The sequence below is a fragment of the Camelina sativa genome, chromosome 1, assembly GCF_000633955.1.
Source record: "Camelina sativa cultivar DH55 chromosome 1, Cs, whole genome shotgun sequence".
NCBI lineage: Eukaryota > Viridiplantae > Streptophyta > Magnoliopsida > Brassicales > Brassicaceae > Camelina > Camelina sativa.
Window position 1 is genome coordinate 17260796 of NC_025685.1, and position 27773 is coordinate 17288568.

Consider the following 27773-nt stretch of genomic DNA (forward strand, 5'->3'; position numbering starts at 1 on the left):
ACAACATTTATATCCTCTACACGCATTGTCAAATGGCTTGAGAAGCTAAGTTAATTCCCATAAACACAACAACTCAAATCTTTACTAAGAACCAGATCAATCAATCAAATGTTAAGTACAAATGTTCAATTTCATATGTAGGATACTTCTCTGACAAAACCCACAAAGCCAAATGAATCATACAACAACACAGAACAAGACCACACCAAAACCCACAAAGCAAATCGAATTGAGGGATTAGAGATTAGAGAGAGACCTCTGAATCTGTGGAATCTGTGACGGAGGTGGTGACGGAGGTGATGACGGAGGTGATGACGAAATATTCGCCAGAGGTGATGATGGAGGTGGCGTTAAAATTCTCCTTTTTACTTCTCCAGCCACCACCAGCGAGATTTGGAAAAGATTTGTTTTGAAAACCCTAATCATAAAACGACAGCATTTTGGTAAAACAAAGTCATAATTTTTTTAACGGACTACCCGTTTAATTTTGATTAAGCCCGTTACACCCGCGGGTTTAAACGGGTCCACCCATTAAAGCCTTGTTTAATCTTATAGTGTAAATAAATAGGTAACGAGCTTAAATTTTTATACTAGACCCGTTTAGGCCCGCGGGCATATAGCCCATATTAACATCACTAGTTGCTAGCTATAAAAACATAGTAAGAAAAAGAAAAAAATGCTTAACCAAACCTTGTGAACCTTATAGCTATAATGTCCACCATAGATAATTGATTGAAAACTTCTTCCAACTATGATAGATGAAATGAATTTTATCTATCAATTCATCTATAATGTAGTTTTCTTTTAAAACTTAGTTTTCTTACATAAGGAATGATGTATTTTCTGTATACATTCTAATACGTATAAAACCACTAAGTAATAAAAAAGTGAATGGAATAATCAATTATTTTGACTTTTGAACCACTCTTTGAAGACAACATCTATTGTCTTGTTATTCCACCACCCTTTATGTTCTTAACCTATGTTTAGAAAGTTTAGATAACCATTAGAATATTTTGTGAAAATTAACATCTATTATACTCTCTAAATAATATAATGTTTAAACTTCTGACCTTGTAATAGCTGGAGCCTGGAGGCAACTCCTTACGATTCTCCAATGATGTAAACTTTAAGCCCTACATATATAAACACATCGTCGTTGTTAGTCAAAGAACAAACAATTATATACAAAAAGGAGAAATTAAACTGAAAAAAAGATTTAACAAAGAAACAAAATAAATAACATCATGTTTTACTTCTTTGATTTGATATTTTGTAGTAAATCAAAGTTCTCTTTCGTTTGAGAGTAAGTTTCTGTTTTGAAGTAAAAGAGATTTGAGAGTTTTTCAATGGAAGACGATTACTGCAATAATTATACAAAAAAAGAAAGAGTTGGCCGATTCAAAGATATTTTTTTAGGTTTGATAAGAATAATATACAATCTTTCTTTTGCTTAACATTTGGTTTCATTATTGGAATATTCTCCTAAGATTATGAGTATTATCTAAATTATATTATTAATATAAATATGAAAGTGTGTTTTTAAAAAATATATGTTCTCTAATAATTTGGTAATATTATGTTGTTATTAGGTTGCAAATTATACTGATTTGGAAACAATACATGAATTTTGCATCTCTTAAATATTGCAATTTGACAAATTATTGATGATATGAAGAATATGTTTAATATTTTGAGCTTGTAGTTATAGTAGATATTCAATATATGGGATTTTGAATTTATTATAATTTCCTTATGTTGTGTTTTTTTTATATAACTGCATTATTTTTGGCTAAAAAATATGTTGAACCTGTTTGGATTATTTCCTCATTCGAATACAAAGGATCCGTGTATTCAAGATTTGAAGACTAATGATTCTAAATTAATTATTTAGATATTAATTAAGGTAGTTTGCAATTTTTAGGGATGCTGATTTTATTCTATTTTTTCCTAATCTTTCTGTTTTTTATGGTAGGTTTTGATTTCACCCGATTTTTAGGTGTTATACCATTTAATTTTTGTTCGGCTAATTCAACTAATATCAATGTGTTTGGCTATCTATATCAATCTGTTTGGCTCCTTATTTATAATTATTCCTATTTAATTTTCAATGGCATTTTATTGTAATAATCTCTAATTCTATGTTTTTTTTATTAAAAATGCTTCCCTTTTAAAAGTATAGATTTTAAATTTAATATTGATTTAAATATGATATTAACAAAAAAAAAATGATATTACACAAAAAAAGAGATGCCGATGCCTACTCGATATTCTATATCCTAAATATAATGATACGTATTAGTGAAGATGACTTCCCTTTCTTTTTTTTTTCTTTTTTTTTCGCACCTAACATTAATTAAAATAAAACTCCTAGATTGGTTGCCCAAACTGAAAATAAAAGTTTACAAAAAATCGTTTCAGACACTAACTTTCTCGAAGAACGAGCTAAACAATCAGCCTTCACATTATACATCCTTGGGATCTTGGAAAGAGTAAAAGGAGGCAAAGAGGCACTAAGCACCTGGAACTCATCAAGAAGCGTTGAGAAAACTGGCCACTCTTCCAGATCTTGCACCATCACTAGTAACTCTGCGGAATCTGTCTCGAACCTCCGACAATCTATTCCTCTAGACAGGATACACTCCATCGCCCATAATAATGCTTCTAGCTCTGAATGAAGTGGGGATGCACTGCGACGTTCACATCTGGCACCCATAACTAAAGTCTGATTTTCACCATCTCCACACCACCATCCTAAACCTGAATTTGGTTCTGTAGATTTCCACGAGCCATCAACTTGACAATGAATTATCATCTCCGGAGTATGCAAGGATTATGTCGAAACGGAACCAACACTTGCAGCTATTTGGGTTTCCGCCCACCACAATTTTTCACGTAAAGCCTAATTAATGATATCTATTGGCTCTCACTGTAACCCTTGGAAAACTTTTTTATTTCTATCCTTCCATAAGAACCAGAGGAACCACGATATCGAACTGTGAGTGGTTCCAAAAGCCATAGGGCCTGCCCCTTTACCATATATAAAATCTAAGTTTGAATAGATCGATCCAAAAGGGAACTTATCCTTGTCTAATCCATTAAAAACCCTCTCCCACCTGTCGGGAATGAGGACACTCAAAAAAAATATGATTAATAGACTCTTCCTCTATTTCACATCTCTTTCATACCGTGTTACAATTAACTCCCCGAGAGGCTAATCGCGTCATCACCGGAAGAGAGCCAGATGCGATCTGCCAGAAGAAATGTTTGATTTTAGGTGTTACCGGAATATCCCAAGCCTGAGCCTTCAGTACATTGTAGTTGGGACCAAATTCAATATCAGCCTTCATGGATTGAGCTACCTTATATCCCGATTTAACCGTGTACCGACCAGATTGTGTATAATGCCACACCAATCGATTTGGCTTAAAAGATTTGCTAATAGGCAAACTCTGAATAGTTTGAATATCTGCCGGATCCATGAATTCCTGGAGAATAGGTAAGTGCCACTCCTTAGTCCGTGGATTAATCAAATGATTTACCATTAAACTTGGAAGCAAATGTCGTCCCCTACCGTTTGCAGGGCGAGGATGTTGATCAGGGATCCAAGGATCACGCCAAACCGAAATATTAAACCCTGACCCAATCATCCACCGTGCGCCTTGTTCAACTAAACCCTTAGTTGAATAAATGCTTCTCTACCCAAACGAGGGCGAATACGGTTTTTTTGCCATCAACGGATGCTTATTTCTGAAATATCGACCTCTAAACACCTGAGCAAACAGAGAATTTGGAAACTGTATTAAACGCCAATACTGTTTAGTTAATAAAGCGTCATTAAACGTCTCCAAATCCCGAAAACCCAAACCACCCTCAGATTTATCCCTACACATCTTATCCCAAGCCACCCAATGAAGCCCCCAGTCTTTTCCATCCGAGCTCCACCAAAAATTTAGAATTGCACTCGTCAAATTGGTTGTTAACCCTTGAGGAAATTTGAAGCAGGACATAACATGCGTAGGAAGGGCCAAAGCCACCGACTTTAGTAAAACTTCCTTCCCTCCCTTAGATAAAAATTTTGCTGTCCAACCATTCACCCGGTCCTTCAGCCTATCTTGGACGTAACCGAAGACTTGAGTGTGTGAACCTCCGAGATTTTCAGGAATACCCAAATAGGAACTCATGCCCCCTTCTGTGGATATTCCAATAACAGATTTTACCTTGTCCTTGACCTCTGAAGTCACCTTTTTTTCCAAACATAATAGAGGACTTATCCAAATTTACCTCTTGACCGAATGCTTTACCATTATTGCCTATGATATTCATGACTGTTGAACATTGTTCTTCATCCGCTTTACAAAAAAAACAGACTATCATCAGCAAAAAGCAGATGAGAGATAGGGGAAGAATCACGGGCAATCTTAATACCCGATATTTTTTCCTCCCTTTCTGCCTTTTTGATATTAGCTATCAACACCTTAGTACAAAGAATAAACAAGTACGAGGATAAAGGATCCCCCTGTCGCAAACCCCGGTTTGGCGAAATGGAGCCACGGGGTTGACCATTAAGCAAAACTTGATAGGAAACCGAACTGACACACCACATTATCCAAGAAATCCATTTAGAGTCAAAGCCTAACCTAATTAAGACCGCCTTCAAAAAATCCCATTCAACACGGCCATAGGCCTTGCTCATATCCGTTTTGAAAGCCATGAAATCCGAACTGCACATCCTATTGGTCTGTAAACCATGGAACATTTCTTGGACCACCAGAATATTATATGTGATTAACCGACCAGAAACAAAAGCCGATTATGTTTCTGATATAATAGAGGGCAGAATCTTCTTTAACCGGAAGCAAAGAGTTTTTGAAATGATCTTATAACTCATATTGCACAAACTAATAGGCCTCAAATCTAAAACCATTTTTTGAACTCTCACCAGTACGTAGTTCCCTTTCTTTTCTTTTTTTTCAAAATTGATGATGAGATCTGCCTTTTTTTTCAACTTGCTTCACTCTAACATTATAAGGAATATATAATTATCTTACACACAAAACCAATATATAAAGAATCAACACAAACATGATCGTACAACAAATAATGAAATCTAATTCTACAAACAAACAAACAAATATTTATAAAATTTTTATTTTTTAGAGATAAATATTAATAACACTTAAATTTTTATAGAGTTTAAATATTTATAATCTTTTAAACTTTCTATGGAGTTTAAGTATTTAAAATACTTTAAAACATTCTATAAAGTTTAAATATTTATAATTTTAAATCTCTTAAAGGTTTCAATCTTTATAATATTTTAAAGTTTATAAAATATAAAAATTATGATATTGTAAATTAAAATTTTAAATATTTATAATATTTTAAACTTTTTAAAAGTTTATATATCATAACATTTTGACATTTTTAAAAAGTTTCAGTTTTGCTCCAATAGAGAAAGGGATTAACCAAATAAAACTTTTGAATTTGGATGTCTGATAAAACAAGTTTTCAACTTATTCATAGTTGGAAGCATATTATTCTATTTATAATAATTTTGAACTATTTTCTAAAATTTTCTAGTCTATGTGGGAAGTTATACATACAATTCTATTTGTTAAAAGCGAATTTTACCTTTTTAAAATTAAAAAATTACTCAAACATTCACATTAATTTTTAGGTATTTTTTTAGAAATTTAATTAAACAATTAAGTGTTTCGTTTATAAGTTTTTTAAGTATTTTTGTTTATAAATATATATTATTAATAATTTCATTGCTAAATTTAATAATTTTAATAAATCAATATTTTAAATTTCGTAAGTTTATATAATGAATTTAGTTTAAAACAAAAACATAAGTTTAGAGATATTTCCATATTTTCAAATTACTTTTTATTACGTATTTTCAAACTGTTAAATATTGAGATGTCCGATACCGATTGGTCATTTAAAATCATATGTGGACATCCTGATTGGTCGTTTAGATATGTGGACGGCGTCCACTGGACGCCTTTTAGAGTTTATTATGAGTGATACTTAAATGTTTTATAAGGTTTAAATGGTTATAAAATTTTAAACTTTCTATGGAGTTTAAATATTTTTCAACATTCTGTAAAGTTTAAATATTTCTCATATTTTAACCTTTTAAAAGTTTCAATATTTAAAAAATATTTTAAACCTTTAAAATCTAAAAGTTATAATATTTTAAAACTTTTAAAAAGGTAAGAACTGATAGAAATTTCAATACTTATAATATTTTAAACTTTTCAAAAGTTTAAAAATCTATTAATTTTTTTTTAATTTTTTAAAGTTTCAATATTTATAATATTTTTAAACTTTTTAAATTCAAAAATTATAAATATTAAAAAATTTCAAAAGCTAAGAACTTTTAGAAGTTTCAATATTTATAATATATAAAAAAAAATTTAAATAATATAATATTTTTTGAAACTTTTTAAAAGTTTTCATTTTCTCAAATAAAAAACCGAATTTAACCGAATAAAACTTTTAGATATGGACGCTTGATAAATCAAGCTTGCTGCTCATTAGTAGTTGAAAATATATTCGTCTTATTTATAAGGCTTATGAATCTTTGTCAAAAAAAATCTAGCATATGTGGGACATTGTGCATATTTCTTTTATTTCTATAGTTTTAACTTTTTTCTCTAAAAGACTTTAATAATGAAGAAAAGTATTATATTTTCAAAAATGTTAATTATTGAGATTTCTAATCTCTATTGGTTGTTTTAAATCATATGTGCACATCTTAACCAAAATTGTCAATTATTGAGATGTTGAATCCCTATTAGTTGTTCTAAATCTCATGTGGACCTTAAGACCATCTCCATTTATGGTGCTTAAGAATATCTTAACATAATATCTTAACATTAACACAATTAAAATTAAATCAAAATACATAATAAACTTAAGAGTTGATTATAAGTTAAGCCTTTTTAGAAATTGTTAAGCAACCCTATGTTTCAGTTTATGATTGGTTTTCTCTTGCTCTTCCTCTTTCCTTCCTTTTCTTTAGCAAATTTTTATGTTAATTATTCTAATATACTACTCCCTTTTAATACACAAGTTAGATATACTAAGCAAAAACCCTAAGTTAGGTAAAGAGATGGCTCATCTGGAGAAGCTTCCATGGGAGTTGATTGAAGAGATACTCTCTCGTGTCCCACCTAAATCTCTTGTTCGGTTCAGAACCTGATACAAGACTCGGTGGTGAGACTTATACCGGGATAGAGATGATGGCTTCACAAGCTGGTGGTCGCTTCTCTCTTGTGAAGGAAAGATGGTCGATGATGTAGATCTGACACGATGGCGGTCGCTTCTCTCGTGTGGGATTGATAAAGGGGGAAGTGCTGGCGGATTGAAGTACACCACAGAGATGTGATTGGTCTCTGATACAGTACATGAATTTAGCCTTGTGGAATCTCACACACAAGACAAAGAACAATCTTATTCTCTCAAGAACACTTAAAGAGAAAAAGTAAGAAAATTCAGTATTTTATTGATAATCAAAGGTGAAAAATCGTACAACTGCTGCAGGGGGAATTTATAAGAGTCCTTCAGCTAGCCCTAAGTCCGAAAATAAATGCAAAATAATGCAACAAAGGAAAGCAAATAAAATCAAACACAAAACCATTGTTTTTGGAAAGTAAATAAACTAATAAAAGAAAATGCTAAAGTAGACTTGATCTCTCTTGATGAGCAAGTATTCTAGCCGTTTTTGGGGTTGGTGGGACCTGCAAGGATCGAAAATATTGAATAAGACTTACCTGGATGCGATCTAGGTCCAATAGACGTTCCTTGAACCACTTCTTGTACAACTCGATGAACTACTTCAGGGTTCTTGTCTTGTATTGGCTTGTTGGTTTGTTTACTGAAGTAGGGGTCTTCCTGGAGTTCCTCTAGAGTATCTTGATCAGCCTCTTGATGCTCGTTCATGTCCTCTATGTCTTGGTCTTGATCTTCACTATATTGATCGGAGGTGTAGCTTGTATCACACGTCTCTTGCAAATCCAATGTCTTCTCTTGGATTCTTGAGGTTCCTTGACCTGCCAAAAGAGGTTTCAAACCTGGGGAACTGGTCTGATCAAGGCTCATTTGGGTGAAGGCTTCAGCAAGCTCTTCCTCGGTAATGTGATCATGTCCATTATGGTGGCATGATGGTGGTACAGACCAGTTGACGTCCTTCAGCTCTAGGGAGCTTACAATGTCTTGAACGGCTAGGTTAAACCTTGTCCTTAGCTGTTTAGCATTTGATCGTGTCATAGGGCCTTTTCGTACTTCTGGTACAGGATGTGGTACAAGATCTGGTTCAACGGTTTGGTTTGTAGGATCGATGTCCGCATCATAACCGTATCCAAACGATGGAACGCTCTTTTCGACGACAAGGCGTTCATGAACAACCACAAGATGACGTTTAGGTTCATCCTAGCAACTGAATCCAAGATTTATTCGGTAAGCATTGATCCCGTGATAGTGGTACGTGAGTTAAACTTAGGTACTCCCGGTTTAAAATATTTAAAACTTGGAAACTTGGTTGATTCCAATGAGCTGTTGCTATGTGGCAAGCAGAGAGGAGCTGTTGCATGGAACCCATGGTTGGGGCAAAGTAGATGGATCAAGCCGAGTTTAATTAAAGGTTCTTATATGGAATTCGTCGGCATAGTATACAACAATAAGAAATACATGATGGTTGCTTTTTCCTATGGGAAGGAAGATGGTCACTTTGACTTGTGGAAAATTTATGACTTTGCGTCCGATGTGTTGATAGACTACAAGTCACAACCTGGTAACAGTAGTAGCCCAAACGCTGTTAGTAGTGAAAGTGATGTATCCTTGAATGGAACTTTGTATTGTGTATGTTTTCGTGAAGAGATCGATCCCTTGTGCTACCACATTTGTAAATTCGACTTTTCGAGCGAAAAATGGAAAAAAAATTGTAATCTACCATGTGGGAGACACCATGTTGGGGATGCTCTCGTCCTTGGGGCCTTTAAGGAAGATAGGTTTTCGTTGCTAAACCAATGCATTGTCACAAAGAAGATTGAGATATGGGTGACCGAGAACAAGATTAACTATGAGAATGGTGGTGATGTGGTTTGGATGAATTTCATGACTTTGTCAAGTCCTAACTTGCCGGGTTTAGTCGACAACGTACACTACTCTCAGCCAAGTTATTTCATCGAGGGTAAGAGACTCGTGGTGTGCTTTGTCCTTCGTTACACGTGGCAGCGTCTGTATGGTTGGTGTTGCTTTGTTTTTGGACGAACCCAAAATTCGGTCCGTCCAGAGCAGTTCCGAGTCTCTCTCTTGACTCTCTCCATCTCGACGGCAAGAGTTTGGCGATTCATCAAACACCAGCGGTTTCATCCGTATTTTGTATCATCTAGAAGATTATCCGCCGGTTCCAATTGAAAGGAGGTTTGTGTTCCAACGCCGTTTGCGATTTTAGATGATTTAGTATTTTTGATGTATTCTCGATTTAGGTTTTTCGATATTGTTTTTGGGATTCGATAGTTTAGTCGCTTTGTTTGGATAGTTTAGTCTCTGGGTTTAGGTAAATGTTGTCTCTGATTTTTGTTTCGATTTAGGGTTTTCGATTATGTTTTGGGTTTGGATAGTTGAGTGTCTCAGTTTTGGTCCGAATTAGGGTTTTGGATTATGTTTCTTTGTTAGCTAGTTTGAGTGTCTGAGTTTCTTGCTTTGACTTAAGATTGTTGTCAGTTTGTTTGGATTATGTTGATTATTTTATGTTAAACTGAGTATAACCTTGCAATTGTTTGTTGTTCATGAGTTTCCTCAGCGTCACGTGAAGAAAGCAACACAATAACGGGAAATCACAGAAGAAGTAGCAACAATCATCGAGTCAGAGGTATATACTTGATTCCATTAGCATCAGAAATGTCCATTGGTTGTTGTTTGGTGGAATCGTGTTCTGAAAATGCTTTGGTTGTTGTATAGTTGATCTTTGTATAAAGGATAGCATCAGAAATGTCCTCTATGAATTTAATGGGATACTATTATGCTTTGTAGTTGTGTAAGTTGTCATAAATTGTGATTAGACTTAGGTAGTTGAAGGATAGGTCATTATGAATGGTAACTTATTACTTGATACCTTTTCACCTTTATAACACCAAACCAGCCTTCAATCTTTCTCCCTCATCTTCTATCTCTCTTCTTTGGTAAACCAACAACATTTCCGATTCCTCATCATCTAAAACTCTTCTTCCTATGAGTTCTTACAATCCATTCAGTCAGTCCTCTAGTTATTTAGAGCTTCTCAACAGTTAAGGAGAGTCACTTAACCTAGAAAACTCTCCTTATGAGAGTTTTCCACCACCTGGCGACAATGGTGCTTATGAAATACCCCCTTGGAGCTCTCAAAAATCCGAGGATGTACCTCTTTCTCAAGAGACACCTGTCAGGAAGGATAGAAAGAAATGGAATCCGGCTGACGATGAAATTCTTATCAGTGCGTGGCTGAACACTTCAAAGGACCCAATTATTGCAAATCAACAAAAGGGAGGAAGCTTTTGGCAAAGGGTTAAAAAATACTATGTAGAGTTTCCTCATGCTATAGTCAATGGTGAACAGGGGTGAACATAAAATGTAAGCAGAGGTGGTTCAAGATCAATGAGTTCACTAACAAGTTTTGCGGGGCTTATGCAGCTGCAGAGAGACTAAACAATAGTGGACACTCTGAGAACGATGTGCTGAAGGTGGCTCACAACATCTACTTCTCTGACTATAAGACGAAGTTTACAATGGAGCATTACTGGTGTTTGTTAAGGTTTGAGCAGAAATGGCTGAACCTTCACGCTATTAACAACCCATCAACTTCAGTCAGAACAAAGATGAAACCAGTTGCTGCAGCTTCACAATCCGAGACAGCTTCAAAATCCGAGGCAACCCACACTGAGAAAGACTTTGAGAAAAGGCCTCAAGGTGTCAAGGCTGCAAAGGCCAGTAGGAACAATGGTCAAGGGAAGGCTCTTGCTGAGTACAAGAGAATGTGGGAAGTAAAGAAGCTGGATATGGCTGAAAAGGAGAAGCTACAAAAGCTTGGCATACTAGACACACTTCTTGCCAAACCAGAGCCACTTAGTGCAGTTGATCAAGTTATCAAGGATAAGATAGTGGCTCAGTATTTCTGTGATTGATGTATTGACTTAAGATGCAACTTTGTATTTCTTATTTTAGTATCTAAGTTCGAATTTCTGTTTTAGTTTGTTATGTATTCAATTATGTTTGTTCTTGTTTCATCAACTCGGCTTAAGATGCACTTTGAATTGTCATCTAAATATTAATATGTTCTCGAAAGCTGATAAATTCTCCTTATATTTCAAATAAATCAGATGGGCCAAGACTACAGCTACTCTCAGCCTGATTCCTCAGATCAATATGATAGATACTCTGATGACACTGAGGACAGGGAAATAGAAGCTTTGATTCGGATGGATGAGGCTGAGAGTAGCTTCATCAATGCTCAGACGACTCAATACCCTCCCCAAGGTATGCTACTGTGGTGGTTAGCCCCTGTTATCCTCAAGCTACAACAGAAGGTATGTGGTTTAACATAAACAAATTATGAAGTGAGTTGCTATGCTTTAACTGATTATGAAGTGATTTGCTATTTAAATATGTTAATGCAGGTTCTTCACATGTGGGAATGTTGATGATGGAGAGATGCATATTCACAAGTGGTGGGATGAAGCTGTCATGGAGGAGATGAGAGAGATGGGCAGACAATGTACTGCAGCAATTCGTCAATTGACATATGGTACTGCGTCCGACTCAGTTGATGAGTATGTACGAATTGGTGCTTCAACAGTTCGGAAATGTTTGCACGAGTTTACCGCCGGAATAATCCTGTTGTTTGGCGATGAAAATGAAAAACATGGATTTTCCGGGATGGTTTGGAGCATTGACTGTATGCACTGGGGGTGGAAGAATTGTCCAACAGCTTGGAAAGGGATGTATTCACGATCAATCGGAAAACCTACAATCGTGTTGGAGGCGGTAGCTTCGTACGACCTCTGGATATGGCATGCTTTTTTTGGAGCTCCAGGTACTATGAACGATCTTAATATTCTAGATCGATCAAATGTTTTTGATGACATTCTTAACGGTAAAGCTCCGGAGGTCAACTACTTTGTCAACGGAAGGGAGTACAATTTGGCGTACTATCTCACCGATGGTATGAAAAATTCTCTCTTTTCACAAAACAAGAAGCTGTGCGGGAAGATGTTGAGCCTTTGGAGTCTTGCAAGCTAGATTCGCCGTTGTTAAAAATCCATCTCGTTTATGGGATAAATACAAAATAGCAAATGTTATGAGAGCATGAATAATACTCCATAATATGATTGTCGAGGATGAACGAGGTACATACAGTTTCCGAAACATTGTTTCTGAATTTCAACACGGAGAAGATGTGGATCAAACATATACCATCGGTGCCGCCAGCTTGGGTTCAAATATGAGCACTACGATTACTCGTCTTACAAAAATTCGGGATAAAAAAGTCCATGAACAGTTAAAAGAAGATTTGATTGAGCATATTTGGACTAACTTTGGACATCTTCCAGATAATGAAAATTAATTAAAAAAATTCTATAAATTGAATAAAATGCTTGTTTTTATTTTTGATGTTTGTATGTTTTATGTTTTTAATTTTTAATGTTTTAATTGTATGTTTTTTTTTTTTCAAGTTTTTGTAACTTTGTAATTTTCTTATGTTTTTAATGTTAATGTTATATGTTTTATTTTAATTAAAACTTTAATATGTTTTTACTTATTAATTTAAATAATTAATTTTTAAAATTTAAAATATTATTATTTTATTCAGGGGACCAACTGTGAAGGACACCAATTCTCATACCAAACTTAAGAAACTTTGAAAATAATCTTATTATATTTGAGGGACCAAAATGTGAGAGACACCAATGCCCATGCTCTCAGTTTTTATTACATTTTGGCTTCTTGTTTGGTTATTAACTACATTTAAACTAGAGATTTTACTAGTTTTCTCTCTTTTCTTTTGGAAAAATAAATGTTTACTAATGATCTATTTTGAGCAATCTAGATTAAAATGTCAACAGACTCTATCTGATTCTCGCTGTCTTGTTTGGGAAGACTGGTTTCCCAACTTACTAGCTTCGTTGTAGCGTGCAGCCTTCAAATTTGGTTACCAATCACCTTGTTCATGCATGAATCTAACTACTTAAGAACCGGAATATGTGTAATCCATTCAGTGAGACAATACGAAGATTGTGGTACCACTATTTCTTACTACTATCCCGCTTCTAAAGGTGCTAAAATGAAACAGAGTAAAGAAAAGAAAAACTTATAGCCAAAGAACTGAACTTGTCGAATGTCTAAAGATGAGCTTTAAAAGATGAGCTTTAATAGAAAAAAAAAAAAAGAAGATGAGCTTTAAAATATTGATGTTTGTTTCTATTGACTAGCTAGGCTAGCTTGCCCACTTCTCTGACCGTCTGACGCTACATCAGAGTTTCCCTATTACAAAAGTCCCGTGGACAAGTGAAAAAAGACAGTAAGTAACTTTGAAATATCTTTTTTTTTGTTGCAAATACACTATTTGGTAAAGAGTTACAAAGATACAACAGAGGCGAGATAAAGACTGACATCAAGGGCCACATCAATTAAAAGAACGCGTCACCTTAAGTCCTTCCCGGAAAATAAATAGATCGACCATAAAGCTCTCTCAGGCATGTTCATCATTCACGTGGTTTGGGACCTCGGGCTGGCTGTCCAGTGGCATGTACTGTGCCATTATGGCTCTGATCTCTGAGTCCATGTATTGCTGTAAAACCAGGGACATATCAAATTCAAAAAACATTTCCCCAAGCAATGGATATGGCAAGACATGATATGATGTTAGAGAAGAATCATGTTTTAACCAACATCTCAGACCACTCAAACAGAAGAGACTACTCTTTCACTTTTACCACAAAAAGAAGGCCGAAAAGAGAGGAGAAGGATGGATTAAAAGCTTACCCTCAATCTATATTTGTAAACGAGGTACGCACCAGCAGCTGCAAGTCCCAATGATAACATAATAAGCCAAACGGCTGCCCAAGCTGATCTCACTTGTGCACCTGTCTTGCCTAAATTTTAACCAAAAAAAACAGTACAAGTTATTTGTATGCATGAGGATATTAATAGAAGTGTAGAAATCCTAGTTCATGAAAACTCACTGATGCAAGTGTCATGGTCTCTCATGTAGAGAAGGTCCCCACTACAAGAGCACTCATAGCTTCCCCAGGTGTTCTTACAGCTACATTCCGGGCACTGACAGGCTTTTTTCTCTTTGCATTCATTAATGTCTAGTGAAGGAATCATGAAAATTCTTCAGCAGATGTTTATGGAATAACACAAAGAAGTACAGTAACCCAAGTGTTAACAGAGGTCTAACCTTCACACTTCTTAACACCGTCTCCTTTAAATCCTGGAGGACACTCGCATTTAACACTGTCCTTGTCCTGAAGGCATTACATGTTGAGACATAAGTATCTTACACGGTGAGATTGTGCAAAATGTGGTAAAGTACAGATGAAACACTGACCACACAAGCAGAGAACGCATGTCCATCTCTCTCTTCATGCCAACAACCTCCATTGTTAATTGTGCATCTCCCTGGCCCACTTGCTGCAATGCAAAACACCAAATATGTACGAATCAAATAGAAGCACAACAGCAAATGCAAAGAACACAATATCCTATTGTAGAAGTCAGCTCAGTTGATCCTATTGTAAAAATTCTTTTGCCACTAGTTCTAGTGATAACGCAGCCAAGATTATATTTATAACCCAACATCCTGTTTACAGTTCACTGACTAGGAATTATATGATATATCTCCATACTGTAAGACCACAGAATGTCAGAATGTGTAAGAAACCTGAGAAATATTTTGCCATTCTCGATTGGTACTGTATAACATAAGTCATAAGTCAACTTAACTATAAAATCTTTATGAAAGACGACCTGATCACTTACCCTCACAGTGGCTGTAACCATCCCCTTTAAATCGCACACCATCAACTACAGGACATACACATACTTTTCCACGAAAAGTATCCTGCAAATTAAGCAGATTAACAGATATAACAGAAATTCTTGCCAGGAAATATCACAATGTACCTTGCAAGCAGTTATATTGGCTGATTTATCTTGCCAACAACCGCCATTGTTATCTAAGCACTCGTTTGTCTCCATATCTGTCAAATGCAATAGAAGATTGCAAATTTAAAATTTCATAATAAGTGTTTTTAAGTGTGATCACTAGTGTACAAAGTTTACATTCCAGCCATTTATTTGATGACCTACCACTGGGCATGTAATTCAGAAAATAAAATTACAAGAAGGAAAATCTTAGTCTAGGGCCTCTAGGCGTTCGAGTATCGGGTTGGATATTCTAGGTAAGGGTATGCAAAACATACCTGTGCTGAGGCATATAGCTGGTTCAGTTGACTCCTCAAAACCAGAGCATAGAGCCTTGAGTACTGCACTTTTCTCCAACTTGCCTGCAAACAATTATATAACAAGCTTAACTACATGTGTTGGAAGTCATAAGTTGAACACTGAAGGACAAACCTCGGTACTGTCTGTTGTTGACAACTAAGGTAGGCAATATGGTAACATCACCCCTCGTACCCTTGCCAACCTACATAATATTAAATGTCAATCCCAAACGGCTGCTTAAAGAATATAACAGTGAGATCCCCGGACGAAAATTCAGATGTAATAGATTTACCTGAGCGTCTTGTTCTTCCTTCAGAACTAGATTGTCCATGTCAGCATCAGGGTCTCCCATACACTTGTCAATTTTTTTGCTATCAATACCTGTAGAGATATACGTAGAAAATATGACCACAGTCTCCAAAAAAACAAAATTGCTTTTCTTTAACTTTCGAGACCTGTAAGAAGAAACACCCACCAAGAGATTTGATAACAGACTCAGCACAATCTTTATTGTATTTCTTTTCCTTCATGGGACATCTGATCTGGAAGTCAGTGACGTAATCCCACCAGACCCAGGGATTACCAGTTTCGTTTGCCACCTTGTAAACACAAAGCTGTCTCAAGTTTTCAACGACCACATCTTTGCCATCGTATCCTGAGCTAAAGTCCTGCTCTGGATCAGGAGCGCAGTATCTTCCCTTGTTGATACACTGCGACTTGCACTGTCGGCTCAACGTGAAAGCGTGAGGGCAATACCAGGTGATGTAATGAGGTCTAAACTGCGTGAAACCGCCTTTCTCGAGAATTTGAGCCGCGCCCTTGAAATCTTTTACAAACTCCATCAACATGTCACACTTAACCCCACACTCATCGTTGCTGTTGGTCCACAATTCATACTCGACACGATCATCAGGGTGCGGAACAGCTTCTCTCCAGTCAAGATTCAAGTTGACCATATCCCCTCCACTAGTGGCTTTCTTCAGCTTTTCACCGAAACTTTTGGTAACAAGAGCAGAAGGTATGGTGATATTCTCAATGTACTTAGCAGAAGAAACATCCTCTTCAGGTGTATCCATGGTAATCAAAGGTTCATCAACATTGTCTGCCACAAGAACAGCAGAAGCACCGGCTTTCTGTGCATTCCAGACCTTCAAAGCGAAGAAACAATCTACACAACAAAATGTAACCGCCAACCATTTAGGCTAAGTATGCGTAAGTTATGATTATACAGAGCAGCCAAAATAGGGACAAGAACCACCACCACATCCTAAAAATCCAAGCTAACATTAGACAGAGTGGCCCTAAGCCCCTAAATCTAACATCAGTTGTAAGATCTCCAACAAAGTCCCAAGTAAAAACCAAAAGGGTATCGAAAAAGGAAATATGCACCCATTAGGCTATGATTACGCACAAGAGTCACGGATGAGAACAGAACACTAATCATAGGCTTCAATTTTAACTTCAAAATTACATAAAGAGGACCTAAGTCTAACATTCAATTTACAAAATTACAAACTTGCGATGGAATCAAATCAAATCGATACCAATAGTGAAATTAAAAGTACCTCCACGATCAACCAAGAGAAAAGTAGGCAAAGCACCAGGCTGAGACTTGTACGAAATCGAGAAATCGCTAAACTCTTTACACGATTTCTGATTCTCTTTAGGGTAAACAACCGTACCAGCCATACTTCCACCGTACTGAGGAATCCCAAAGTTTCCAATTGCACTGTCATGAGTCCCCTTTATACTCTCCGGCGAAGTAACCGACAAACTATTCTTCTCCACCACGAATCGGGCCTCGGTTATCACCAAGAGGGAGAGAAGCAGCCATGGGAGAAAACACGGGACCTGCTTCATCATCTTTGAGATCTCCGCCTCAAAACACAAAAGGATTTAATCAAAGATTAAGGAGCAGGTAGATGTGAACAGATCATTCAAAAGAGATGATTGAATTTGAAAATCTTCGTCCTTGTATGTGCTCGATGATGATGGTGGATTCGTTGGGTAAAAGAGCTTTGGGGGCAAGTTTCTCTTGAGTGTGTTTGTTCAATTCAACGTCTTAGATGGGAGTGGAAGACTATAGAGACGACGCCTTAGTCAAAAACACATATCGACGACGAAACTAGTTTTTTTAATTTTTCTATCCAGACAATATAAATACAAATAAATCAATTTATAAATATATGAATTTCTCTTTTATTAACCACAAATATAATACTGATCTCTATATAATAAAAGAGAGTTTTTGGTGCTGATGTGGCACGTCTACAGTTTTCCTCAGCATTTTTTTTATTTTCTAAAAAGTGTCAAACACTATTTTCGTATTCCCATTCTTTATAAACCAATTGTCAAACACACCAAGAATTCTTCTAAAATCCATAGTAACCAAATATGTATACAAATTAATCTACTTTTTTTTTTCTACCAATTTTCAAAATTTTAAAAATAAATGAAGATTTTTCTTTAAGAAATGCACCTTAAGTTTAATAAACATCATAAACCATAAATTTTTATATGACCTAAAAATTAACAAAGTTCTTCAAAAAAAAGAATGTCTAATTTTTTTTTGTGGTTATGTTAAATAATATTGATCTCCTCCAAACTAAAACGTATGGACGACGTCACACCACCGTTCACCAGGTCACTCTCTAACTGTTTTGGGCAATTATCATAAATACCACTAAAATTTGTTTTTATTCCAGAAATACCACAATTTAGTTTTTTTTCTAAAAATACCACTAAGATGTAATTTTTTCCAAAAATACCACATAATTGAATTAAAGTTCTAATACTAAAAACCAGTGTTTAAGAAAGCGCTAGGCGGTATCTGGGCGGTGACCCAACGCCTAGCGCTTAGAACGCTTAGTCGGGGCCTAAACGGTTTTTAGGCGGTTTAGGCGTTTACAACATAAAACATTATATATATCTATAATTATATTAAAATATATGTTTTAAAATAAAAAAATTATAAATTATAAACAACGATAAGAAAAATACATTTATTTAAGTTATATTAACAACATATAAATGTTTATAATTACGTATATAGATATAAAACATAATAATTTAATTATATGTAATTTAAAAATCAAAAATAAATATTAAAATAAAATGTATGTAATTTTAAACGGGTTAGACGGTCATCTAGGCGTCTGCTGAGCGCCTAGCGCCTAGGCGGCCGCCTAGACCGCTTTCTTGAACACTGCTAAAAACTAATCCCTAAATTCTAAATATTAAACCCTACCTCTAAAAACTATACCCTAAAACTAAATGTGTCAACCCAAACCTAAAAAAAAAATTTACATCTTTAAAAATCAATTTTTGTGTTTGTGGTAATTTTGGAAAAAAAAACTTTTGTGGTATTTTTGGAAAAAAAAACTAAAATGTGGTATTTTTGGAAAAAAAACTTTTTTAGTGGTATTTAAAGGAGATTCTCAATTTTTTTTCTATACAAGTAATTAATGTAAATTCATTTAATAGTGTCCAACTCCAACCCATTCAAAAAAGGCAATTGTCATAAATACCACTAAAACAAGTTTTTATTCCAAAAATACCACAATTTAGTTTTTTCCAAAAATACCACTAAAATGTATTTTTTTTCCAAAAATACACATAATTGAATTAAATTTCTAATACTAAAAACTAATTCCTAAATTCTAAATACTAAACTCTAACCCCTAAAAACTATACCCTAAAACTAAATGTGTCAACCCAAACCTAAAAAAAAATTTACATCCTTAAAAATCAATTTTTTGTGTTTGTTGTAATTTTGGAAAAAAAAAATTTGTGGTATTTTTGGAAAAAAAAACTAAAATATGGTATTTTTGGAAAAAAAAAACCTTTTTAGTGCTATTTAAAGGAATTTATCTTCAAAAAATCAAAAGCATGACCCCAGCAATATAATTTTCTACATCTAGCCCCAACCAAACATTTGGTATATTTATTGGCTTGAATTGGTATAAGTTTTCTTTTTACACGGATAGACTCATTCATATTCAGTTTTAAATTATTTGCGTTTTATTTATTCAACCATTTGATAATTGATGATCTATCCTATTATTCTACATTTCTACTACTAATTTAACATATCAGTCAAGCTCAAGCTATATGTGAATCGTGTAGCATTTTTTTTTTAATATTATTTTTATGGATTCTCGAAATAATTCGTAAATATTTGTTAGGTGTCTTATTGTGTTTCTTTTCTACACATCTCTATAAGCCTTGATAAAACCTAAACGGCTAAACTTAGTTATTCAATGCATGTTTAAGATATGTAAAAAAAAAGAAAAAAAATTCAGGTGATTTAGAACTTGCTAATTTCGGGGAAATTGCTTTCTCCTATGAATGCCCACATACATTAACAAATTTGAAATTATTAGGATAAATATTTTCATCTATCTCAGTCCTCACTACAAGAAAACAGGCAAATAGCGACTGCACTATTAGTCACTATTTAGTCGCTAAACGGTGTGTTACGACTAAATAGCGACTAAAACTAGTAGTCGTAAATCGAGAGTCGCTAAAATAAATAGTCGTAAAATTAGTCGCCAAATAGCGACTACATTACGACTATTTTGCGTAGTCGTAAATTTAGTCATAATATAGTCACTAAATTTAGCGACCACGTTACGACTATTTTACGACAACGCAAAATAGTCATAATGTAGTCACCAAATTTAGTGACTAATTAACGACTAATTACTGACTATAGTTGTATTCAAGTATTTATACATTATTGTATTTATACAGTATTTATACAATATTTATACAAATTACATATATTTTATTAATTGTTTTAAATATATTTAAATTATGAATAATGTTTTAAAACATTATTTTTTGAGTACTATATTTATTATTATAAACCATGATTACAAAAAAATTGTATTACAAAATAAAATTAAAAATCATAACTAAAAATAAGAATAGATGAAAAACTACATAATAAATGGTTTGTAGCACATTCTCAATTGCTTTGTATTCCATCATTGAAGCCTAGGTAGTTCCCATTAATGTTCCAAGAGCAACTCATTTCTTCAAGTACCTTCAGAACAAACAAACAAAAAATGTATCATGGGGACTCATTTCCCATTATCAATATAACACAATTTCAAAATCGAGACTAGAAATGAGAAACAATCGGGACAAGCAATTCACTATAACTAACATGTCTTCTAGCTTAAAAACGTGAGTGTGAGTAAGAAGATCGACAATGGTGACTCAAGTTAAAGAGTGCATATAAAACAGGTGTCTAGAGATCGGTATTACCAAATAACTCTTGACAAATTCAACAAAAAGCCTCACAAAAATTACAACAGAGGCTTCTAAACAAATGACTCTTTGACAGATTTAATAAAAGTCTCACAGCAATAAGTAGCAAAGTATATATATTGTACCTTAATAGCGAAAGATACAATAGGATAAGAAAATGTCTTAACCAATGAAAGTTTACCTTACGCTCTGAAATAAAGTTGTACATCATGAGCTCTGTCTAAGAGTGTGCTTGGCTGTGGCTTTCTCTGTAAGCCAAACATCATCTTCGACCTAAGAACAATAGGACACTGAATCAGATGGTTTACGCATGCAACAATGTGACTTCAAAGAATTGAAGAGTAATACAAGAGTAATAAAATAAACATAAGGGTTTTACCTATCTTCTTCCAGCCAACCGCTTTCAAGCTTCTCCAAATCCAGTCTATTGATCACAAACAACAAAATAATATAGTAAACAAAAATCACATGTTCAAACCATAAGCTTCAAAGACACAAACACAAACACCAACACACACACATACCAGATTTTATCATATAAAATCACCAAAACTGAGGTGACTCTGTGAAAGAAGTGATATGCTTTTAGAGAGCTTAGTTTGAGTACCTTCGGTGACTTTGGTGACACTGAGGAGAGCCGAGTTGAGCCTTAAGTTCTTTAAGCCACAAGACTCAACCAAAACAGCTGACACTTGATCTGAGAGAAACCCACCAAAGAAAGCAAAAAAAAAACAAAAAAATTTTGCACATAAGTACTCAAGAATTCTGAAAAGATGAAATAACAAAGCAGTTCCAGGATTTTTGAAAGAAAAGAAACCCACCTCCATGGAGACCAAAACAGATGGAGCTAGACATTTGAAAGAAATGACAAGAGATATACCCGCGTGGCAACAAAGCTATTGATGCGCTACTCCTTCCCTCACTTCTCCTTCATCATTCTTCTACTTCTTATCCTCCCTCATCTGCAATCACACAGGGGATGAGAAACGCGAAAAGGCAACTAAGTGGATCACATCAGCATTGGCTACCGATATCAAGCAGATAAATCAAACTCGTTTTCAGCAGAATCAAAGTGAAAATCTATGCTCCTACAGCGGAACAAGAAAAAAAAAAAAAAAGAAGGGATAACAAATGAAAGCAACTACTAAGCCTTCAAGAACGTCGGAGAGGATAGGTGTGAGAGCAAAAGAGAACTTGACCCATTGTTGCTTGATAGAAAAATTGATTCTTTAGTCGACCCAAGTTTTCGGCTGTGCGCCGGAGAAGCACACGACTTGAATCGAAGCAGATCTTTCCCGGTTTTGAGATCCCAACTTCTAATTTCGTCGATAAATCCACGGCTTAGCTTTTTCGTCTTCTATGCCGTCTTCCTCCGCTTCACCTCTCAGCTTCTGCTTCTTATATGTCGTCTTCAAACCAATTCGAAGATTAAGGTCATTACAAACGTAGACCAGAAACCCTAATCCCAAAATCAGATTTAAAGGGGGAAATAGAGATAGAACAAACTAACCTTCTCCCACGGAAACCAGTTTCCCTTCTAGATCTGGAGATACGGTCGGAGGTTTGGCCGGACAGAGTCATCGCGATTCGAAGAAATGAGAGTGAGAGTTTCTCCGAAAGAGTTTCGAGAGTGATGATGATTTTTTTTTTCTAAGTGTAGTGTGAGGAATAGAGGCACAGGTTGGTGAAGGTTTCTTTGTTTGTTGATTTTTATTTCTTTTTTTTGTTGGCCAATTTTCAATTCATATCAAAATCCAAAGTGGTACAAAAGCCTCTCAAAGCCCAGACTAAATGATATAGTTTTATGTTTTTTTTTTATCAACAATTAGTTTCAGATTTTACAATGACTAATTTAATAAATTTTATAAGTAAATAGTTTTTGGAAGTATTAAATTATATATATACACTAAATAGTTTTAGATTAGATTTAATTTTATACACATAATGGTTATATTTTGGTTAAATGGTTTATAATTTAATTTCTATATACTATACATTATAAAAGTTTAAAATTTAAGATATAGGGTTTAAAGTACAGGGTTTGGTGTATAGGTTTATGATTTGGGGTTAAGTTTTGAATTTATGAATTATGAATTAATTTCTAAGATTTAGAGTTTATGATTTAGGTCTTGGGGTTTGGTTAATGGTTTGGGATTAAATTTTGAAAATTATGATTTTCTTAAATAGCGACTGATATGCGACTTCTTAGCGACCGTTTACTATAAGTCGCATATTAGTCGCTAAATTGGTGACTATTTAGCAACTACATATTTTGGTGTGCAATATAGTCATAAAATAGTCGCTAAATTACGACTAAACTAGCGACTAACATATGCAGTCGTTAAAAAATGACTAATATATGACCAAATATTTGTAGTCGTAAAATAGTCGCTAAATAGTCACTACTTAGTCGCCAAAAATGACGACTACATATATAGTCGCCAATTGTAGTCGTAAAATCCATGTTTTCTTGTAGTGCCTTTCCTAGAATCCAAAATCGCTATTCGTTTCAATGTATTGTCGTTTTCCCTGTTATTTTTAACACATGTTTTAAACACTACGAATTTGTTTTTCAAAATATCTACATTCGAATAATCGTCACACTCCTTGAACACTCTAATTTTTAATTTGTTTAGAACTAAAGATTAATACGATCTCCAAAACAACATTAATTATTATTTATATAAACTGTTTATTTTATTTCTTTTAGCCGTCAAATTATATAAGCGGGTTTGTCACATGGAAAGAGGCAAAAATAGAAGTTATTAGTCATGTTTCATTAAGGATGATCTCTTCTTTTTTTTTTTGTTCAACCATTAAGGATGATCTCTAAATTGTGTATCCTCTTATTGTTATTGTGTAGGTGTTACTCGTCAAAGGAGGCACTCGATGTATAACCCTCTTTGAAATTAATGAAATCAAGGTATTGGTAAAACAAAAAAAAAAATATGGAGCTCAAGCAGCGGATTACTCCACCGGCACCTACTCTCCTAGTCACTTGGTTTGGAATGTTTCATTAAGGATGATCTCTAAATTGTGTATCCTCTTATTATTATTGTGTAGGTGTTACTCGTCAAAGGAGACACCCGATGTATTACCCTCTTTGAAATTAATGAAATCAAGGTATTAGTGAAGAAAAAAAAAAAAAGAAGTTATTAGTCACATTTAGTAGGAACTCCATTTTGTTTCTTTACAAAACGTACTAAAGATCTCCGATCCTCACATGCACTCCATGAATGCATATGCATTACACTATTTTAAATTTGCAAAATTGAATATACATTAACGTTAATTTATATTCAGTGAGATGAAATATAAAAATATTAAAGATATGATATCCAAAAATTCTTGGTTTTAAAAATAAAGAAAACAATACTTACTTGTCTAATAAACTGTCTTCCTTCATCGCAACACTTATGCCTCCAGCATATTAGGTTTTGGATTGTTAAAGAACAAAAAAAATTTATAGACATGTGACTACATGAATTATGAACTACTTTTGGGAAGAATGCAAGACAAGTAAGGAAAAATTCTTTATAGTTTTCTAACATGTGATTTATGTTTTATCTCTCCGGCCAGTTTTAATCAATCTAAAGCATATAGAATAGTATATATATTAGTGTCATGGTTTATCATACCGTATAAATTATTGTAAAATCACATATATATATATACTAGAATTTAGACCCGTGCAAGCGCGGAATTTAATTTAATTTTTTATCAATAGAAATTGTTGAGCTCAAATATAATCATTCAAACTTTTGAGTATAAATCTATATAAACATTAAACTTACTTTACTAAGTGATATATTGTTGAAGATAATACTTATTTGTTATATATATTTGGGTGGGATTTTATTTAAATTTTTTATCAATAAGAATCATTGAATATAAATATAATTATTTGAAGATTAAAAAATAAATCTATATTAACACTTTACTTATTTTACTAATCTATATATAACATATATTGTCTAGTGTCGAAATAATGTTTTTCTGCCAAATCAACAATATATCACATGATAACAAAAAATGACTTAAGAACTTTACTGGAAAAGTAAACAATATTGTCTACAATCCTCTGACCTTTTATCCTTAGAAGAGTTCATTGCATAATCATATTCCATGAAAACATATTTTTAAAAGTTCTAACGTCGAATGTCGATTGTTGACCTAATAGTAGAGACCATTTAAATATATTGATATCTCACATTAAATGCAAATATACAAAATTTTCATGAACAGTTTTAGTGTTATGTCCCTACAATGGGGTTGTCCAAGTGCATGCCATAATATAATTTTTGACCCATAATAGAATTTTTGACCAAGTCAAAAATGTCTAAATGGGGATAAACGTTTAAACCCGACAATGAATAACCGTTCACTAATCCAAGTTACATATTTTTTAAAGCCTCATATGTTATTTGCATATGATAATTTTGTGATGCAACCGCAGCTTCGTCTTCTAAAAAAACTTAGTTTACTTTACGTATGTTGTTTTTGCCAATATTTTGGGTTAAAATCATTTAATAAAATTGATAAAGTCTCGAGCTTGTTTTATATATATATATATATATATATTATCATGTTATAAAATTATTTCTCCAGTTAATAATAGAAAATTTGTTAGAAAGACATTTTTTTAGATACCCTTTTTCAAAAATACATTTTTTAAAACATTTTCATTTTTGTTCTCTTTTACACAATTACAATATATTAAACTAGTGTTTAGAATTTTTTTTTTAGGTTTGGGTTCTGTATTTTACATTTAGGGTATAGTTTTTAGGGGTAGAGTTTAGTATTTGGAGTTTAAAGTTTAGAATTTTGTCATTTTATATATTAAAAAGTGGTATTTTTGAAAATAGACACCACTAAAGAGTATTTTTGAAAAGTGACATAGAAAAAGGGGTATTTTTTAAAATTCCCTTAATAATATCCCTTATGAGATATACTATACAAATCACATGTCACTTTTTGTAACGGCTTACATATAATTTTTTCTTTATTTTCTGACCATTAATTTTGTTTTTTTAGATGGATTATTTATCCAAATTATTTTTCATAGTTTTCCCAAAAAAAAGTGACCCTTACAATATCTTTGTTTTAGGTTATAACTTTTAAGTTGAGTTAAGTAATTAACTTTTTTTTGTCATCATTGAATCGGCAAAGCCAATCCCTACTACGCGGAGGGAAAGCGACTTAGTGGAATCGAACTCTGGTGGGTTATGTCGCAGAAGTGGTGCTGTAACCACTTGACTAAAGACACTTCCCTAATTTTTAATTTTTTATAAGTGAAATTTAATAATAAATATTTGTAGTATATGTTTTTTAGAAACTAATGTTCCACTTCAATTTATTTTTCTGTTTAGATTTTTATAAATACAATTACATAAATTGTTTTTTTATTCCACCATGCATTAAAACCTTACTTACAATCTAAAACTCATTAACCCATTATAAACTTTGGAATATGATTATTTTTTGGTTAAAATTTGAATAATAACATTATTACTAAAACAAATTCATAGTATTATTTTTAATATTTAAAATTTTTCATTTATTTCACTTAATTCATTTTTATATAGTTATTATTTTTATTATTTACTAAAAAAATTTATATTATTGTTTATACTATTTTAAATTTTAATTAACTTTAGTTAATTCTTTTTTTAAAATATTATTAATTATAAATAATAAATAAGCAATCAATGAATATTTAAAATAGTATATTTTATGAAAAAACCAAAAAAATATTGATTAGTTGGAGGATGATGTGGAGGAAGGAGAAGATAGAAAAGTTAACTTTATATAGATAGATTTATTGATTATTTGGTGGGATGGCATCTTAAAATGTGAAAAATGTAAAGAAAGAAAAACACTTTTCACTCAAACCATTATATATATTAAGCATGTCCAAAGAGATGTAAATGAGAAAAAACAAAAGCATGATTGATACACCAAATCTCATGTGAAGCAAAAATGTATAATGTACAGTAGTACAGTAGTGTGAAGATAGTCATGATAAGCATATATATATATATATTGTAGTAGTTTAGAAGAGATCAATAATCAACAAATACAACCGTGCAATAAATTTTACATCAATGCGAAACTACCTATCTTATACGAAGATAACACAAATTGCATTGCTTATACATAGGAATGAAACATATACAATCTCTCTGCATCATAAAAAATGATTTTTTAGAATTTTATTTTATATCACAAAAGTTAATTTTCTGTAAACTTTTATCAATTAATGATAGATTATTACAATTTTCAAAAATCATTAATTTAAAGTTCTAAAATTTGTCGAATTACTAGCGGTTAATAATTATGATAAATATGTTATTATAAATAAATAATGCATTTATAGCTAACCATTAAATGTTTTTTTCTTTATGTAAAAGTCTTAGAAAATCATCTTATGTGATAGTATAAAACTGATCAAATTTAAACATGTACTTTTAGATAATTATCTTAAAACATTAAAGCAAAACATGTGTTGATTGTGTGACGTTTTTTTGGTTATAAAAAGAAAGAAATATTATTAATTCAAAAAAAAACTTTAAAGAGTAAGATATTAGATATAATAGCTTTATGTAAAGGAAAAAAAGAAAAAAAAAATATGTGAATGTTGAGTTTTGTTTCCAAAAATTTCTTAAAACACTACATAAAACATGCTCAATCTAGTTTACAAAAAAAAATGTGGCATGTGTTTGATTATTTTTGGCAAAGCATAAGGCACTGCTCTAGTTACCAAGGGCAATATTCATGAAAGCATCCTTATTTCGTCATGGATGAGAGCTATAACAAAAACTTGGTTTATGTTTTTATATATATAATATATATTTTATCTAAGGAAAAAATGATAATTCTTTTTACTTTTCTTTACCTTGATGATATATACTGTATTATTATTATTATAAAAATAAAGATTTGTTTCGTCTTCAATATGTGTTTGACTTTGACATATGTGTCATCCATTTGTATAGTCTTTTCCG

The 27773-nt window shown here is 33.1% G+C and overlaps 2 protein-coding genes and 1 long non-coding RNA gene across 5 annotated transcripts; 1 reads left to right on the forward strand and 2 right to left on the reverse strand.

Moving 5' to 3' along the window:
- On the forward strand, positions 7124 to 11174 carry LOC109127658 (F-box protein At2g14710-like). The gene is made up of 3 exons (XM_019232836.1): positions 7124 to 7206; positions 8364 to 9256; positions 10684 to 11174. Exons 1-3 carry the CDS (start codon positions 7124 to 7126, stop codon positions 11172 to 11174), a joined length of 1467 nt encoding a protein of 488 aa, XP_019088381.1.
- Positions 13441 to 17622, reverse strand: LOC104793093 (vacuolar-sorting receptor 4). Its single transcript, XM_010519373.2, has 12 exons — positions 17061 to 17622; positions 15971 to 16663; positions 15788 to 15876; positions 15628 to 15697; positions 15474 to 15557; positions 15175 to 15251; positions 15031 to 15112; positions 14600 to 14682; positions 14450 to 14516; positions 14232 to 14360; positions 14032 to 14141; positions 13441 to 13837 (listed from the first exon to the last, which is right to left on the reverse strand). The coding sequence occupies exons 1-12, from the start codon at positions 17356 to 17358 to the stop codon at positions 13739 to 13741; spliced, it is 1881 nt and encodes a 626-aa protein (XP_010517675.1). The 5' UTR covers positions 17359 to 17622; the 3' UTR covers positions 13441 to 13738.
- On the reverse strand, positions 20370 to 22603 carry LOC104793104. Of its 3 annotated transcripts, XR_769203.2 has the most exons (7): positions 22280 to 22600; positions 21969 to 22178; positions 21591 to 21731; positions 21377 to 21466; positions 21149 to 21193; positions 20951 to 21042; positions 20370 to 20532 (listed from the first exon to the last, which is right to left on the reverse strand). It is a non-coding gene; the product is annotated as an uncharacterized LOC104793104 (long non-coding RNA). The 3 variants fall into 3 exon arrangements; XR_769202.2 differs by having other exon boundaries at positions 20370 to 20542; positions 21591 to 22178; positions 22280 to 22603; XR_769201.2 differs by having other exon boundaries at positions 21591 to 22178; positions 22280 to 22602.